Here is a 19,521-nt window from a genome sequence, read left to right on the forward strand (position 1 = left end):
TCTACCTGGTCTGATGGTCTAATTTACCCCTTTCCAAACTGTATAGCTTTAGCGGGAAAAAATTGTCTTCCTGGATGAACCTGTGATCAGGCAATTTCCCTTAATAAAACTTTTCTTTATGGCACTTCCTATTTCTTAACTTATAAAAGGTTACTGTCACAAATTAATATAACTATAAATATGCTTTGTTTGGTGTGCAGAGTTTTTTGGATTTTTGCTTGTTTTATTTATTTTTTTAAAGATTTTATTTGTTGGGAGGGAGGGGCTGTGGGGGAATAAGAGGAAGAGGGAAAGAATCCTGAGGAGACTCCACGTAGAGCATGGAGCCTGAGGTGGTTCAATTCAAGGACCTTAAGATCACAACCCAAGTGGAAACTAAGAGCCAGATGCTTAACCAACTGAGCCACCCAGACACCCCTGTTTTGTTTATTTACTTTTTTTTGCTTACCTAGTTGCCAACATTCAAAAATTGGAAAATTTCATAGAAAGATCTGGATTTGTTCTTCACATATTTACAGCAGGCTAGAACCCCTCAGTAGCCACCCCATTGAGATAGGACACAAGTCTCTTGTTGACCACAGTCACATTTCCAGCTCAGTGTACAAAAGCATTTTCCTGCCTGGCTTCCAATGACAGTTGAATTTGAACCACCTGCTTTAATTAGTCCTCTATTTGCTCTTATTCTGAAGCTGCAATATTGTCTCTGCAGCATCAGTGTTTATTCCTTCCCTGTTCATAAATGTCATATTTCTGGGTTATATTGATTTTATTTTAAAATCATAGTGAAGAACATTCACTATTCCTTCAACATATAAATCAGTTCATATGTGAATATTTCTAAAACTTAAGTTTTAGTACTTTCTTTGCTTCCATATATTAATATACTTTTAAAACAACTTTTAATATTTGAAAAAAAGAAATACAGTTATTGTCTTCTGCCCAAATATGCTCTACCTTAAAGCAAGAGGCACTTGGTAAATTCTGAACATCTGACAAAAAAAAATGTTTCTTGTATACCAACTTTTTTCTTTTAAAATTATATTTTACATTCTTTACAAAAAGGAAAGATTCAAAAGTCAGCAATGTTCTATCAAATTACTGCCTAGTAATTTGAAATTCATGTGATTTTATGAATTGAAAATAAAGTCATTTATAAGAACAATGTATGTTTAATACATTTGACATTTAATATATAATTACATATAATTATATGAATGATTATATAGACAACAAGTGAGTAGTCAACAAAGTGATTAGGGGAAAGAATTTTTAAGAATAAAAAGAATAGGGGCACCTGGGTGGCTCAGTCGTTAAGCATCTGCCTTCGGTTCAGGTCATGATCCCAGGGTCCTGGGATCGAGCCCTGCATTGGGCTCGCAGGAAGCCTGCTTCTCCCTCTCCCACTCCCCCCTACTTGTGTTCCCTTTCTTGCTGTCTCTCTCTCTGTCAAATAAATAAACAAAAACTTTAAAAAGAAAGAATAAAAAAATATTCAGAGATTCTGAATGTTAAAGTTAGGTCTGACATAGAGAAGTTTAAGAGTGAAGCCTTTCTTTACTTATTTTTCTCTAGTTGATCATCATATTGTTTTAATCTCTACCTCTTTACCTTCATCCTAATTTCTGCTTTAATTATCTTTGTAAACCCTGACGTTTCAGTATTACTTTTCTTTCCATTTTGATGGACTATTCTAAGCTGGCCAAAATTTTCTTGGCAGCTTGCTTTCAAAATAGTTTTTCTTACTAATACAGTTACAGTGCTTTGTTTTCAACTACATTGGTTTTCAAAATTTCCCATCCACTACGGGTTTACAAGTCCTTTGAAGATAAGAACAAATGACTTTGAATTAGGGCAAGGAAAAATTCTGTAAAACTAGGCGTTCTAAGACTGTGACCCAGAAGTTTCAAGTCCTACCTTTGAAGGCTGCTGGGGATCTCCTGAAAAATTTTAAGACGTAAATGGCAATATCTCCTTATGTGCCTGTATGGTAAATGATATTCTGTATCAGAGCAAACACCAATCATAAAAGAGACAATGTTCATTTTTTTCAACAATTTGAACAAATAGAATGCTAGACATACCTCTAATATTCTATATATAGGAGACACACACATACATACACACACACAAATAGAATGTCATATAAGCATATGAAAAGATTTTTAGCCTCACTTATAAACATAGAAATGCAAGTTAAAATGTCATATCATTTTTTTACCCACCAGTATTGTTAAAGACTAAAAAAGTATGATAATGCACAATGTTAGTGAGGTTATGGTAAAACAGGTATTCTCCTCTTGAGCTAGAAGACAAATAAATTGGTAATACTTACTAAATAACATTATTTACCAAATTGTTTTAACGTTTCATCTTTTTGACTCACCAATTCCTCTTTCTAAAAATTGATATTACCAATGTATATACACCTGTGGGCAAAGACATAGGTACAAGAATGAGTTTTTAATAGTGACTGTCTAATAATCCAAAATTATCAAAAATAAAAACAACCTAGAGTCCCTCAAATGGTCAAACACTTCTACTCTGGGCATATATCCAAGAGGAATGAAAACATATATCCACAAAAGACTTATACACAAATGTTCATACCAGCATTATTTATAATAGCTAAAAAGTGGAAACAGCTCAAAGATCCACCACCTGGTAAATAGATAAGTAGGTGTGGTATCCATGCAGTGGGTTTTAATTCAGCTATAAAAAAGAAAGTATTGATATCTGCTACAACATGATTGAACTGCAAAAACAATTTAGTGAAAGAAACCAGTCACAAAAGACCACATATTGTATGATTCTATTAAAGCAAAATTGTCGGAATCGACAAATCTACAGAGATCAGAAGAGATTATTGGCTGCCTAAGGCAGGGAGAGGAGGGCAGGAATAGGGGGGAGTGACTGTTAATAGGTACAGTGTTTATTTTGGGGGTGTTTCATATGTTCTAAAATTAGTTATGATGATGCTTGCACAACTGTAAAGTATGAATACCATTGAATTGTACACTTTAAACTAGGATATCTATTGAATTATATCTCAATAAAGTTTTTTTTTTTTTTTTAAAGATTTTATTTATTTATTTGACAGAGAGAGACACAGCGAGAGAGGGAACACAAGCAGGGGGAGTGGGAGAGGGAGAAGCAGGCTTCCTGCAGAGGAGGGAGCCCGATGCGGGGCTCGATCCCAGAATCCTGGGATCATGACCTGAGCCGAAGGCAGACGCTTAACGACTGAGCCACCCAGGCGCCCCTCAATAAAGTTTTTTAAAATAACCTAAATTTCCATCAATAATGAGACTGTCAAGTAAATTATGGTAAATATAATGCATGAAGTGCTCCACAACTTTAAAAAAAAAAGTTTGATTGCCTTACTTGTCCCAATATAGACCAATCTCTTTTTTAAATCAAGAGAGCAAAATACAGAATAATATATGTACCATAGCCCCATTTATGTAAAAAAAAATGGAATATTTCTTGAAAGATGTACAGTTCTTGAAAGGCTGGTAACAGTTGTGTTTGGAGTGGGGACTGAGGGATGGGATCTAGAATGTGAGATTTTCTTTTCAATATTCCTTCTTGTATTTTCTTAAATGATTTACCATGTATATATTTATTTTACAATAAACTGTCTTAAATTAACTTTTTTTTTCCTAAAGGGAAAAGAGTAAAGGAAAAGAAAGTCCAAATCAGTGAAACATTAAATGCCCTACTCTGTACAATAGAGGTGAAGTGTGGGGTCCACACAGATACTGACAGTGGAGACCCACCCTCAGAAGTTTACTGTGTAACCAGGAAAAAAATAAATAGATTAATAGATTGATGAATTACTTAATTTTGCGAATTTTAAAGAAAATAAAATTAGTGTAAGAAACCACCGGTAAATGCTCTGTGTATGAATGGAGAGCTCTCTGAGCAGCATTAGGTCACATGGGTGTTAACATTGTGGATAAGGCAGTGGAACCACACTACATTTAAAAGGGCAGGTGGCCTTTCAGAAGCTTGCTTTCCACAGAATGGTCAGATATATGACAATTAGCATATGGTTTCAGGCACAAATGGCAGTTTAGAAGACTTTTTTTTTTTAAGTTGCTAGAGTATGATTATCCTATTCTCTCTACACAGATGGAAACAAATGTGCCCTCAGAGGTTTACTAAGAGCCTGTCCCATATAGAACAGACACAACAGTTGCAGGCTCTAGGATAATTCATAATTCGTAACACCTGCTCTATGCTGGGCAGGCCCACATACTATTTCTCATTCTCACAGCCATCCTGCAAGTTAGGAATCCGGAGTCGCAGTGCAACAGGCAAGGAACAGAAACCCAAAGAAGCGAAGTAAGTTCCCCGGTGTACCACAGCTAGTGCTGGTTGGGATCAGTGGTCGAACCGAAGTCTGAGTGACCCCAGCGCACCTATTCCTGCTACCAAACCATTCCTCTTCCCATGTTGCAATTGGTTCTGGCGTGTTTAGGAATCAGGAAAGTGAAAGTAATGTTTGTTTGGGTACCTAATGGGATGGTTCCAAGGATTTAAGGTTGAACTTCCTGATTCTTTAGCCGTTCTAAGATATCCTAACAGAACCAGGACTTGGCATGATCGGTTTGGGGGAAAGGTGTTTTGGTTTGTTTACAGTCGAGGTGGGTAGACTGCAGCGTATCGATGATGTAGCCAGCTCAAGCCATAGCTAAGAGGGGTACTGACTGTTACGGTGCGCTCAGGTGGTTTTATAAGGGGGGTGCATGGGACCACTTCACAGATGAGAAAACAAAGACTTGGAGAGATCAAGCAACTTACTCAAGGCCCCAAACAGAGTAATAAGCAAGTGAAGGTTATCATAAGTGTAGTGGAGTCTGAACTCAAACCCACACCTCCCAAAACCTATTCGTTCCTTGCTCTGTGTCATGAAGCCACTCAAGCAAAATAAAGATACAGACGTGGTCAATATAGACTTTTGTTCTAAGAAGTTTGGCTGTAAAGGGAAGGAGGAAAAGCAGCTAGTAATAGAATGGGGGACAAGGGTAAGAAAGGATATTGTTGTGTCTCTTTGGAGTGGAGAAGATTGACCATGTTTAAGGTGAAACATGCTCCTGAAAGATGAAACACACCATCCACAGCACATAATAAGTGCTTAAGAAATAATTTTGCTCGGTGCAAGTAAAGGAGTTAATAGTTAACAGAGCAGGGTTCATAAGGAAGCCGACACTGATAAGAACCAAGAATGCCAGTTAGTACTAAGGAAGATCGACATTTTTCCAGAGAATCAGGGGCAAAGAAAAGGAGGGCGAGCAAGATATAAGGAGGTTTTAATAAGTTAGAATGAAGGGTAAGCAGGGAGGGTCAAGTGGAGTGCTCTCCCTGTTCTTAGTAAAACAGGAGGTAAAGTTATCTGTGGGGAAAGAGGAAGGCATGGGTGAGGTCCAGAAATGTGGGGAGTTTTGAAACAACCAGTATAGTAATCGTGATCAGATCTCAGGGATACTTGGTCCTGAGAGAGTTAGTGTTCGGTTATGTGTAAATGAGTGTGCACGGGTATGCAGCCTCTAGGGGTCCCGTTAAGTGTGCACCTAGATTGTTGTACAAATTACCCTGTGCAGAGTTCACCAGTCAGGGACTCTGGAAATGCCCAACAGCTGCTAGAGCTTCTCCCTTTGGATGGGCAATAGCCGTGTGCCTACCCAGGCCCAAAGAAAAGTCTCTATTCCAAGTTGCCAGTTCAATGGCTAAATCCTGGGGCAGGCATGTAATAATTCCCAAATAAATAAACAGGGACACCTGGGTGGCTCATTCGGTTAAGCGTCTGCCTTTGGCTCAGATCATGATCCCATCGAGTCCCTCATCGGGCTTCTTGCTCCACGAGGAGCCTGCTTCTCGCTCTGCCTGCCACTCCCCCTGCTTGTGCTTTCTCTGTCTCTCTCTGACAAACAAATAAAATCTTAAAAAAAATAAACGACCAACTTTATAAATGATTTCAAAATATCTTAAGTCAAGATAACTTAATAATAATTTTATTTGAGGCACCTCTCATCCTTGGGGGATCATCTATTATGTTTATACAACACTTTGGACTTTTCAAGATGCTTTCATGCGTATCAGTCATCTAATCCTTAAACCTTTGTTGAGTAGTTGAGATCATATTACTACCAGGCGGGACAGACGGAAAAACGAAACCAGGTGGAGGTTAGTTAACTGATTTGCGGAAGACAAAGAACTCTGGTGATAGAGCTGGTGGTAAAATCAAAGTTTTCTAATGCTTGGCCCAATTCAAGACATCCCAAGAAAACCAAAGTTAGCAATCCCCTCATCTTCTCCTCATCCCTTTTTTTTCTTTCCCCTCAATTCTATTTCTTATGTTTGGAGAGTTTTAGATCCTGACAAAATATCACCCCGTTGGGCAGCCTGTGTTTCAATGAATCTGGAGCTGCCCTTTACAGAACCAGAGAGCCCTGCACACCACTGACTCATGGAGAGCCCTTACCTAGTGGTTTCTTCCTAGTAAAATGATGCTGGCATCCCAACCATCAGGCACCCACTCAGGTGTGCCTGAGCAGGGGCACTTGACTTGTGCGGGCCCTCTTCTGAGGTTCCAAAATTAAAGACGATGAAAATTTGTTGGGGCACCTGGGTGGCACAGTTTGTTGAGCATCCGACTCTTGGTTTTGGCTCAGGTCGTGATCTTAGGGTCCTGAGATTAAGCGCTGCGTCAGGCTCCACACTCAGCTAAGATTCTGCTTGAGACTCTCTCTCCCCCTCTCTCTGCCCCTCCCCACTAAAATAAATAAATCCTAAAAAAAAAAAAAAAGAAAGAAAAGATGAAAATTGAATCAGATGTTGGTAACCTCCCAAATTCTTGAGAGCTGTTTCCGTGCTTTTGTGTCTCTCCCTTTCATTCCCAACCTTCCCCATTTTTCCTGTAACCAGTATGAACTGTCGCTTATGCAAAAATAGTCAGTTCTCACTTATTTTTGCCAATAGTCACATTTTTATTATGATTAAGAATTTTATTATTAAAATTATTACATCTCTGGTAGAAGTTCAAAGCTTACAGCAAGATGTAAGTCAAGCTCCCACTTGACTTTTTAGCAAAATGCCCCGTATCTCCTTCTTAAAGCCTTGAACTACTGTCAAAATGTCCAGGAACACAGTTCTAGGATTCTGACTTGGGATGGGAGTGGGTAGTAAGTTGCAAATTCACCTGATTAGTTACCACCACCGAGCTGTCCTGTACCGTCCAAGAGAGCAGCTCCGTGCACTGAGAGGCCCATACCCCTTACACAATCCTACCATTCTTCTAGGAATTCCAAATGGTCTTGTCAGATCCAGTATTTTAAAGCCACAGATCACTTACACAACACCTCCTGAGCTCTGGGGGATAAGACTCATGGTAGATCTGTTTGGGGTGTTGTCTCTCAACTTACATCCTTAATTCTTGATGCCCACTAAACTCCAAACTTGTTTTTTCCTTTATTTAGTTCATATCTTCGGATCCCTTTTATGACTGCATTTCAAATTCCTCAATTCCATTTCCTGAGACTTTTTTTCCTTGCTAGCCTATGTCAGTCACCCACCTTTAAGGGCCCATTTTCCACTAGCTCTTGAATGCCTACTTTCCTGCTACCTGGTTTCCAAAATCAAATTCTGATATAAATTATAAATTTAGCATCTAAAACATCCATAGATGTGAGTATATGCTTCAGAATTACTTTACCGTCTCCAGAGCTAGTTCTGCCCTACGTAAAACTGAAAATAGTCGTACAAAATCACACTAAGAGGAAAGGTATCAATCAGAAAAGCTAGACTTACACTCAGACCTTTGGAAAGTGTGTTAACATTTGCACTGGAACTTACCAATAATGTCCACATCCATTCCTTGAGAAGCAGCAGAACATAGCAGAAAGGGCGTAGACATCAGAAGAAACTGACTAGGGTTCAAACTCAGCCAGAGTTAAGTTTCTATTGCTTACAAACTCTCTGAACATGGGTAGTTTTCTTAACTACCGAATGGAAACTAGATAAGAACATAAACCCCAGAGGGTTGTTATAAAGATTAAATAAGATTAAATATATAAAATGCCTAGAATGATGCCTGGCAGAAAAAAAAAAAAAGATTACTTAACGTTGTTATCATTAATCCCAGAAATTTCCTATAGATTTAGTGTTTCTGTTTCTTCTTTACTTATTTTATTATAATTCAATATACACCCTCTTCTTTCCCTCACAACAGACTAGATTTTTGGTTTTGAGAATTCCAATATTATTATTTATATTTTAGCATACTTTATAAAGTCCAGATTGAGATTTTAAAGCCAATCATATTACATTAAGGTGAGTCTCCTGGATTTTTTTTTCTCAAAAACTGAGATGCTTTTCCTTAGAATGATTTTGTATACATGCAAATATATCCCTTACAGTATTTGAAAGTGACGGCAGATTTTGCAAAGCAAAATGTTTCACTGCTAAATACTAGTGTGACACAGGAACACCTTAGTTTATGTTCTCCAAGCTTGAGGAACACTTGAAAGATTAGTTTAGTACCTCATTATGCCTTTCAAATGACCTCTGACAAGTTTCCAAAGGTAATTATTTTAAAAAATCCAACCAGTCCCCCTCTGTCTCTTAGCTGTGCCTTCCCCCAGCTCTGCCACATCCTCAGGCAGACTCTTCCCTGGCGGTGGTGAGACAGAAGCTGACAATGCCGGGTGGGGGGTGGGGCGGTGGGAATGCTCCTCAGAGGTCCAAGTCCAGTGGGAAAGCAAGCACCCCCCTTTCTGGGTAGCTCAAGTTATTATAACTAAGGAAAGGAGAATGGATACCAGACAAGCAGAACAGCAGGGGCCCAGCACAGATGCCCTGTCAGAAAATCTCATATGCCCATGTAAAGATGAAAGAGTACTACAGGGGTTTGGTGGTGAGTCAGTTTTTAGTGTTTCCAGTTCATCGTTCCCCAAAACATGTCTGTAATTTCTCATCTCCAGGCCTTAGATCACTTTCATATGGTAACACCCCTGGCTTGTCCAAATCTTTTCCATGAAAAGATAATTCACAGGTGGATGATAAACATTTTTCTTCTGTTTAGACAACAGTTTTCCACTCACAGTGGCTTATTCCCTGTGAGTACAGCTTTCAAATCCTTTAGGAATCTATCAGACTGTATTATTTATAAATTAAAATAGGGTGTTATTTTCATTTGTCATATTCACTAGGATTTTTAATGTGTATTCTGGGATAACAGGCATTTCAAGTCAGTAAGCAATAGCTCATTAGATAAATGGTGCAGGGACACTTAATGATCTAAGAACAACAGCAACAGCAACAAAAACCGTAAAACTAGATCACGATCTCACACCTAACTCAAAAATAAATTCTTTAATCATTTCAAAGAGTTAAATGTAAAAAAATGAGTCCAAAAGAAGTAGAAAAAAATGTAAGGTTAATAATTATGTGTTCTCAGGGCGCCTGGCTGGCTCAGTGGGTGGAGCGTGCAACTCTTGATCTTGGGGTTGTGGGCTCGAGCCCCAATTGGGTGTGAAGATTACTTGAAAATAAAATCTTTTAAAAATAATAATAATGGGGGTGCCTGGGTGGCTCAGTCAGTTAAGTATCAGCCTTTGGCTCATGCCCAAGGATCCCAGGGTCCTGGGATCGAGCCCCGCATCAGGGTCTCTGCTCAGCAGGGGAGTCTGCTTCTCCTTCTCCCACTCCCCCTGCTTGTGCTCTCTCTGTATCTCTGTCAAATAAATAAATAAAATATTTAAAAATAATAATAATAATAATAATAATAATAATAATAATACTGATGTGTTCTAAGGGTAGGGAAGGCATTCCCAAACATAACTCTAGTGATAGAAACTATATATAAAAGAATTTACTCACTGAATTAGAGAAAAAGTAGTAAGTCCTAAATATCAAAAAAGCTTAACTTATTGATGACAAAAATGAAATGGGAAAAATATTTCTAACATAAATGTAACAGTTGGGAAATTTTATTTATCAGAATTGTGGGGGAACTAATTCTCCCTACCTCAATCCCTCCCCAAAAATAGCTGCCAAAGAGAAGATGAGCAATTCCTGTGAGCATTGCACCCAGCAGGTGCTTCACGAGTCAGCAGTGCAGGGCCTGAGTACATTTTAAAACTCTGTACTAGTGAGAGGACTGGAATAGTAAGAAAAGAAGATGAAGAGAGAGGGTAATATTTTTGTCATTGTTGTTTCATTTTTTTTATTTAAATTCAATTAATTAACATATAATGTATTACTGGTTTCAGAGGTACAGGTCTGTGATTCATCAGTCTTATATAACATCCAGTGCTCATTACATCACGTGCCCTCCTTAATGTCCATCACCCAGTTACCTCATCCCCCCACCTACCTCCCCTCCAGCAACCCTCAGTTTATTTTCTTTGATTAAGAGTGTTTTATGGTTTGTCTCCCTGAGAGGGGGTAATATTTTTACTAATTACCAAAATGAAAAATTTGAAAAGAGGCAGAACTATCTAGAAGGAATTAAGAAGCTTTTTGTATATATCATTTAAAACCTTGCCACTGACCCTTTAAGATAACTTACAGTAAAGTACTGTATTTCCTTCAAAGGTTCTGAAGATTTTGGGTTTTATTGGTTGAGACATGGTATGGTTTTTGTTTTGTTTTTTGGTTGGTTTGGGGCGGGGGTTCTCGTTTTTGCTGTTGGAGGGTTTTTTGGTATGAACAGCCAGAAGCAGAAGCCAAAGTAGCCCGATTACTACATTCAGTTTGTCCACGTAAGTGGCAAAAAGATGAATACCCTCAATAAAGACGTTCTATTAGTCACTACAAAAAGGCAAATACTATTTTAAAAACAGGCAAAGGATTTGAATAGATAATACAATTAAAACAAAACATGATGAAGATGAAAAAATTGACCTCAGCGGTGCTCAGAAACATGTAAAATTAAGAAGAAATGTTTTTTTCAAGAGTGCACCCCTTTTCCTCTCAAAAAAATTGCCCCCAAATTAGGAGGACAAGAAAAACAAACTTCATATTTAGGGAAACCAGGCGACATACATAAATCCAATGCATCATGTATAAAATCAGAAAGGGTCAAAGCAAAGCCAGGAGATACAGAGACATTCCATTCATGAGATAGCCAAAAGAACCTATGAATTTTTTAGGTATAAGCAATGGTGTGCTGGTAAATTTTGAACTAGTTCTCTAAGACAAACTGTGTATATGTGTGTTATGTATGTATCCATACATGTAATAAATTTTATTGATATAAAAGATGCATAGCATAATATATAAATAAGAATAAGCCAAACAATACTCTTTATTGAAAATTCCTCAGAGCCAGTTGTTGATTTTTGCCAATTTCTTTTACCTGTAGCCAACCTGTGGTTACAATTAAGGAATGAGTGTAGTTCGAACCTGAATGTTGATTGCTATTTTCATTTATGTTAACAAGATGAATGTAAAACAACAAAGATATATGTCAGAACTTCACTCATTTGCCAATGCTGTGAGTGACTATTTTGCTGAGTTGTATAATGCTTTCAAATACTGGAAAATATTTCCCGAATGTTTTATGCCATTCACCATGTAATAGTTACAGAAACAACACACTTTTAAATTTAATCTGTATTATAAGCATTTTCTCCATCACTCTCTTAAATCTAACAATCAAAAAAAGAATAAAGCTGAAATTTGTAGTTCTTGTCTATTTCCAGGATCTAAATAATCCCATTATGCCCACGTTCTAATCTACATAGTGAGGCCACTGAATGCAGAGTAGGGAAGAGATGCCAACAGTATTACCATCACATAGTCTTTCCACCATTTATAGCACTTCTCACAATCTTATATGTATCTTATTATATGTTTTTAGTTTTTATCTATCTCCCCAAATCCATAAGAGCAGAAATTTGTATCTGTTTTTTCTCTTTTGTATCCTAGTGCCTAGAACAGAACTTGACACATATAGTAAGCATTCAATAAACATTTGTTGAATAAAAAATAAAATGTTCAACTTACTATATGCCAGGTACTGTCCTAAATGTTTTACATGTGTTAAGTCTAAAGTCCTCACCGCAATCCTATGAGCTGGCACTATTATGATTTTCATTTTCCAGATGAAACGAGAAGTGACTTATCCAAGTCACCCAGCAGGTAAGTGGTGGAGCCAGGATTTAAACTCAGGCACTTTGGCTCCAGATCTTGGACTCTATCACAATGTGTTCTCTCAATATATCAGAGCCCTGATGCCGGCAAAAAGAAATCTCAGAATGTCAGATGTGTGGCAGACCTTAAAAGCAGCCAGGTCACATTAGAGCAAGTGGACAAGGGTGGTATACTGGAACCGATTCATTATCTGACAGGTTTGGTTTTGTAGAAAATGCTTAAAGACATTTTACAGCACTGTTGGAAATTGTGGGAAGTAAGAGTTCCAAAGAAAAATCTTTGCAAATGACAAAATAAGACAGTTATTAACTCCAGGAAAACAGTAAGTTGAATGAGAAAGGAAATGTAATCATAGTACACTGCTTCATTCAACAAAAAATAGTATTTACCAAGTCATAATAATGAAAACAATGAACATGGACTTAATTCAAAAAAAAAAAAAGTTATGCTTTTGCTACATTGGAAAAGGAAGGGGAATAGGGCAAAAATCTACATCTACCAAACAGAAAATCAATAATTTTTTCAAGCAGTAGCTATATGTATATGTGTGTGTGTGTGTGTGTGTGTGTATAAAGGTAAATGCAAAAGAAACATCTAAAACATTGGAAGTTTTTGGTATTTGATATTGATATTTTGATAAAAATGAAATTAAAACAAAAGGTAGAATTTTTTCCATAATAATGTGAAAAATTCAAAGCATAATAATGCCGATGTTGGCAAAAATATGTGAAAATCACTCTCATATACTAGCTGATGGAGTTGTCAGTTGATGTTTCTCTGGAAGACAATTTGATATTTTGTATCAAAAGTCTTAAAAAATGTTGTTTGACCCAGCATTTCCACTTAATGGAATTCATTCTAAGAAAAAACTTTAAATATGTGGAAAGACTAAGACATTTCTTATTACAGCTAAAAGGAAAGGAATTAATACAAATATCCAATATTAGAGCCTTAGTGGGTTTTTTTTTCATCATGGTAGAGCTGCCTAAGGAAAAATTGTCACGTTACTAAGTATTATAATTAGATTAACCCAGAATGATATTTATGATATTGAAACAAATAAAAATACTGGTAACAAAATAGCAAATGGTTCCATTTTACTCCCCTGCTGTAAAAGTATATGTTTGCACTAAAATGTTTCAAAATACATGTAATTCAGTAGCTATTGCTGGGTGATGGGGTTATGGCTGATTCATATTTATTTAGTTCTGTCTGTCTTTATATTATAATCTCTACTATATCTATGATTTATTTGTGAGGTTGTTTAATACATTTCAATGTTTAGAAATCATACCTGAGGGTGCCTGGGTGGCTCAGTTGGTTAAGCGACTGCCTTCAGCTCAGGTCATGATCCCGGAGTCCCAGGATCAAGTCCCACATCAGGCTCCTGGCTCAGCGGGGAGTCTGCTTCTCCTTCTGACCCTCTCCCCTCTCATGCTTTCTCTCTCTCTCTCAAAAAAATAAATAAAATCTTTAAAAAAAAAAAAGAAATCATACCTGAAACAAAATCTTCTCATTAAAGATTCAAGGAAGTCATTGAAAACAAGAAAAATGTGTTACCTATGAGAGCAGACACAAAAACTACACCTCTTTGGTCTAAAATAATGAGTCCAGGGCACCTGGGTGGCTCAGTTGGTTAAGCGACTGCCTTCGGCTCAGGTCATGATCCTGGAGTCCCTGGATTGAGTCCCACATCGGGCTCCCTGTTTGGCGGGGAGTCTGCTTCTCCCTCTGACCCTCCCCCTCTCATGTGCTCTCTCTCTCTCTCTCTCTCTCATTCTCACTCTCAAATAAATAAATACAATCTTTAAAAAAAAAAACATTGTTTAAAAAAAAATCTCTATAAAATAATGAGTCCAATGAAACATCATCTACCTTTTTAAAATCAAAATGAATGTGGGATTAAAGTTGATGTAGACTTCTTCACAAAATCCGGAATATTAAAACTGTGGTTTACAAAAGCTTACAAAATGTAAGAGAAATTCTTTTTCTTTTTTTAAATTTTTTATTATGCAATTTTTCGCCTGTATACTCTACACCTAGATTTAACAATAGTTAAGGTTGGGTGCCTGGGTGGCTCAGTCGCTAAGCGTCTGCCTTCGGCTCAGGTCGTGATCCAAGGGTCCTGGGATCGAGCCCCATATCGGGCTCCTTGCTCTGCGGGAAGCCTGCTTCTCCCTCTCCCCCTGCTTGTGTTCCCTCTCTCGCTGTCTCTCTCTGTCAAATAAATAAAATAAAATCTTTAAAAAAAAAAACAACCAATAGTTAAGGTTTTTCTTAACAAGGTAAGAGAAATTCCTTTTAATAGTGGGAATTAAAGAACTTATCTATCTCAGAAAAAGGAATGTTTATCAACATCACTAATCATCATGGAAATGCAAATCAAAAGCACAATGAGATATCACCTCACACATGTTAACAAAAAGACAAGAGATAGCAAATGCCAGGAAGTGGAGAAAATGGAACACTTGTATACATTGTTGGGAATGTAAACAGGCACAGCCACTGTGGAAAACAGTATAGACTTTTCTCAATAAATTAAAAGTAGAACTACCATACGATCCAGCAAACCTACTTCTGTGTATATATCAAAAAGCAACAAAGTAATTATTCAAAGAGATACCTCTACTCCGGTATGTATAGCAGTATTAATCACAACAACCAAGGAATGGATATGACCTACAACCTACGTGTCCATCAACAGATGGATAAAGAAAATGTAGTAGATATATAAAATGCAATATTATTCACCCTTAAGAAAAAAAGAAAATCATGTAATATTTGACAATATGGATGAATCTGGAGGGTATTATGCTAGTGAAATAAGCCGGAAAGCCAGACAAAGACAAAAAATGCATGGTTCAATGATATGTGTAATCTAAAAAACAAAACAAAAAAGTCAAACTCATAGAAACAGTAGAAAGATGGTTGTCAGGAGCTAAGGTGAGGAAAATAGGAAGAGGTTGATCAAAGGGTACAAACTTTCAGTTATAAGATGTATAAGGTCTGAGGATCTAAAGTAAAACATGGTGACTATAGTTAATGATATATTATATAACTGAAATTTGTTGAGAGACTAAAACTTAAGTGTCCTCATCCTCCCCCCCTCAAAAAGATAAATACATGAGATGGATGTGTTGATTAACTCAATGGAGGGAAAACCTTTCAAAAAAAAAAACAAACCCATATATAGAGAGAGAGAAAAATCATCATGTTATATAATTTAACTATTTTATAATTTTGTCAATTATACCTCAATAAATCTGAAAAAATAGAACATTTAAAATGCCATGTTCTATGATACTTAGAATATTAGACTCTTTAAAGCATTAATTTAACAGGATGCATTTCTTGCATTTTTATTTTTAAGATCTTCATTTCTGCATATTTGGAATAGCCAGCTCTTGTGTTTTGAAGGTTTATCTTAATTCACAGTATTTTTGGTTCTGCTTCTTAGGTACCAGCAAAGGCCAAACGTCTTACTCAACTACTTCCCTGCCACCACCTCCACCACCCCATCCAGCCAACCAACCGCCAGTCCCAAGTCTACCTCCCAGAAACATTAAACCTCCCTTAGATCTAAAGTAAGTAAAGATTATCTTGCCATTTCTTTGTCAATCTCTTGCCATAGATTTTCAGACTCTGCTTGGCTGAATGCTGGAGTTCCATGGGAAACTGCTGGGGCCACAAATGTCGGCAGATGGAAGGAGGAGGGATGGCTGAGCAGGCTGCTCTCCTACCCCCATATCCTTCAGCCAGTATTGTTTATCTGTCTTTACAGCAGCTTTTCCCTTAGAAGTTCATTTGAAAAAAAATTTCCACTGCCTTTTAAATATTTTGAAGCTTTCTTCAGGTTAGCATTACAATCATCTCTTCCGCCATGACTACCATTATCATAATCGTTACCATCACCACCATCCCCATCGTAATCATCACCACCATCCCCATCGTAATCATCACCACCATCCCCATTATCATAATCACCACCATCATCACCACCGTATTTTACTGACTACTTATGACACGCTAGGAACTTTACATATAAAAGTAGAAAGTGTTTTCATCATTTCACAGATGAAGAAATGGGAATTTACAGAGGCTAAGTAACTTCTCCAAGATTACACAAGAATGTAGAGTAGAAATTTGGGGCAATGTCAGTCTGAGTCCAAAGTAAATGTGTGCTTTTAACCACTCTGCTAAATAACCTCCTTAAGTAAAAAATACAGGTTTTCTCTCAATCTTCAGATTTTTGGCTGTGTGTTAAAAAAAAAACAGGAAACTTTTATTCAAGTCCGCTCTTGTTTTTCTTAGATGGTGCTTTTTAGAAATGTCAAAACTGGATGGGTGCTATGGATGGGATCTTTACCCATGATTTACCAGAATAGCTGGTTAAGGAAAAAGCAGGCACAAGGTTGGGATAGAATGAATGTCATTTTAAAAAGACATTGGATAATGGCAAGTATAGATCCTTATGGCAAGTTAGACTGTTGTCTTCCCTTTCTTCTAGAAAATTGCTTTACATGATTCTCCTTAACTACAAATAAGCAATATCCCAAAATATTTAGCCACATTTTTTTTCCTCCATTTCAATCCCCTACCAGACTGGTGTTCTTTACATTAAAAGTACTTCATATCCATAATCTATATAATAGAATCTATTAATATCAATATCTGATTGACAGCTTTCTTTTATTGATGATGATTACAGTTTAGAGCAGGGGTTGAAAACACATCTGTCATAGGTAGCCAACACTGTGTTTCACTTCATTGCATTTGTTTGAGGTATAAAGGCAGTAACTAGAAAGTATTAGAGCAGCTTAGGGGCAATTACCTTGTTTGTGGCCTGCATCGTGCATTTATGTTAACTGTGTGCCCTTCCAGGCATTTGATTTTATGAATTCTAATTAAAAGACTCTAATACCCCATGATATCTTGCTACCAAGTAAGAGTTTAAGCCATCTGCCTACTAACATGTAAGTGCTAAATAAATATTTGTTTAGTTAAAATAATTAACATGTGTTCTTATATACACCCAACTCCTAGAAGTTATTTTGCTTTCACATGTATTAAATTGTTTTTTTCTTAACCTTTTTTCCTAGTCTGACCAATTTAACTGACTAGATCATGATCTTAGTACTTTTGGATTTTACTATGTGACCCTATCCCAGCTACTGCCTTCAGTCTTGTATAATTCTAGTGAGAAATTTTAATAAATACCCTGAGCATGAATCCCTGAAAATTTATAAGACATGAAGACTGATAATTGTTTGATTGAAAACTGTGGAGAAAGGAATATTTGGCTCTATTTCTGCTTATGAGGCGTCCCCAAGACCACCATATGTTTGAGGATTCATTTAAAGGACTCACAGGATCCAGCATGTAGTGGTACTCACGGCTAAGATTTATCACAGTGACACTGTCCTTCAATGCCTAGGAGGGACACACTGAGAATGCTCCTTTCTCCAGCTTTGGAAATGTGCAATGCTGCTTCCCAGGGAAGCCCGGTAGAGATAAGTTTTTACTGAGAGTTTGTCACATAGGCATCTTCAGCCTAACCACTACCAAAATACCAGACCTCTAGAAGGAAAGGAGGTTTTCACCAAAATTTGCATGGTTTATACAGTCTAGGCACAGCAAGGCACTCTTACCAATTAGGCAACTTTTCATATCAGTGTAGGGAATTTTTTAGAAATGGAGTTCCCAAATGCAAGCCAAGGGCCAATCTTGGTGTCAGATTCTTCTAAAATTAGCACCTTAGGCCTACTATAGTAACCCTTTTCTGCAAGCCTACTCCCCAGAATCCATTATGATATGGTGGGAAATAAAAAGTTTTAGATGGAAGAAAGGATTTTAAGAACAGTCATATAGCCTGTACTACAAATTCATAAGGATGCTAGTCAAAGTCTCAGCTTTTCAGTGAATTCTTGCAAAGTTGAAAAGGGCCTTACAACCAACTAGGCCCACATTCTTACTTGTAACATCATTTTCATCAGAAAGTAGCAAAATCCACCAATTGTAATAAACTTTACCTCATCCCTATTTCCATCTTATTAGGAACTCCTAATTAGAAAATCAGATTCATCTAAGAGTTCCTGACTCCACAAAATTCATACTCTCAGAAGAAAGATGAAAAGAAACAGGAGTCTTTGGGGATGTTATATTGCCTAGACAAACAATAATTGGGGAATCTGAAAGTCAATTGTCTGATGGAGAGAATAGAGGGAATGAAAGCTAAGGGACATCTACAATTTTTTTTTAAGTAAAACTGTGGTGTATAGTGAAAGACTTTCAGGTTCCCATCAGAGAGCTCAAATAAATTCCAAAATCACGAAATAGCTCAATTAGAAACTTTCCCCCAGGTAGGGGAAGCCAGATAAGACACAAAGAAGAAACAAGAGCAAAATGACTCTTGATATTCAGGCTCAAAAATTTATATTTTATATGAGAGGGAAATTTATGGGGTAATCTTTAAGCAAAATTGTGAGATATGGGCGTTCCTGTGCTTTTCCTCATGCCACCACCCTTCAAAACACACGCATGGGTGTTTTCCGCATGCTCCCTCCGCCAGCCTGCAAATGCCATTCCTCCCCTCTCTGGTCAGATGCCACTCTCAGGTCAAGCTCTAACAGATTTTTTTTACATTCACTCAAGAATTGGGGTTTTTTGAGCCACTACTTTGTGCTGTTGTAATAGTAGTTCAGGAAATATCAGTGAACAAAATAAAAATCCCTGCCCGCATAAAACAGGGGGCAAGAGACCCAAAGAATAAAAATAATAAACAGGTAAAGGAAACAGTATGGTAGGAAATACCAAGTAGGAGAAAAGAGAGCAGAGTTAGGTAGTGTAATGGGAGGGTGGGGTTGGGGATAGCATGTCACAACTTTAAGAAAGGGGAGGGTAGGGGCACCTGGGTGGCGTCTGCCTTTGGCTCAGGTCATGATCCCAGGGTCCTAGGATCGAGCCCCACATTGGGCTCTCTGCTCTGCGGGAAGCCTGCTTCTCCCTCTCCCACTCCCCCTGCTTGTGTTCCCTCTCTCGCTGTCTCTCTCTCTGTCAAATAAATAAAATCTTAAAAAAAAAAAAGGGGGGGGGAGTGGCTGCCTTTATAGGCAGTTATATACTTGAGCAAAGACTCACGGAAGTGAGGGAGTTAGGCTTGCAGATGTCCTAAGCAAGACCATTCCGGGCAGAGAGAGCAGACAGAACAAATGCCTAGAATGTTCAAGGACTAGGAAGAGGGTAACTGGTGCTGGAGTAGAGTGAGCAAGGGAAGGAATAGCAGGAAAAGATTCAGCTCACATAGGGCCTTGCCAGTCATAGTCGAGATTGTGTCTCCTCGTGAAGTGGTAACCACTGAAAAAGGTT

General features: G+C 37.6%; 1 protein-coding gene across 1 annotated transcript in view; it reads left to right on the forward strand.

Moving 5' to 3' along the window:
• Positions 1 to 19,521, forward strand: part of FYB1 (FYN binding protein 1) — a 155,308-nt gene that overhangs the window by 90,741 nt on the left and 45,046 nt on the right. Inside the window, exon 4 of the mRNA XM_045861955.3 lies at positions 15,614 to 15,740. Within this exon, the coding sequence (XP_045717911.2) occupies positions 15,614 to 15,740 (127 nt within the window). The remainder of the gene's footprint in view (positions 1 to 15,613; positions 15,741 to 19,521) is intronic.

This window comes from Mirounga angustirostris, unplaced genomic scaffold (genome assembly GCF_029215605.1).
Source record: "Mirounga angustirostris isolate CCGP_5_RB_7025 unplaced genomic scaffold, mMirAng1.0.hap1 SCAF_7, whole genome shotgun sequence".
Taxonomy (NCBI): domain Eukaryota; kingdom Metazoa; phylum Chordata; class Mammalia; order Carnivora; family Phocidae; genus Mirounga; species Mirounga angustirostris.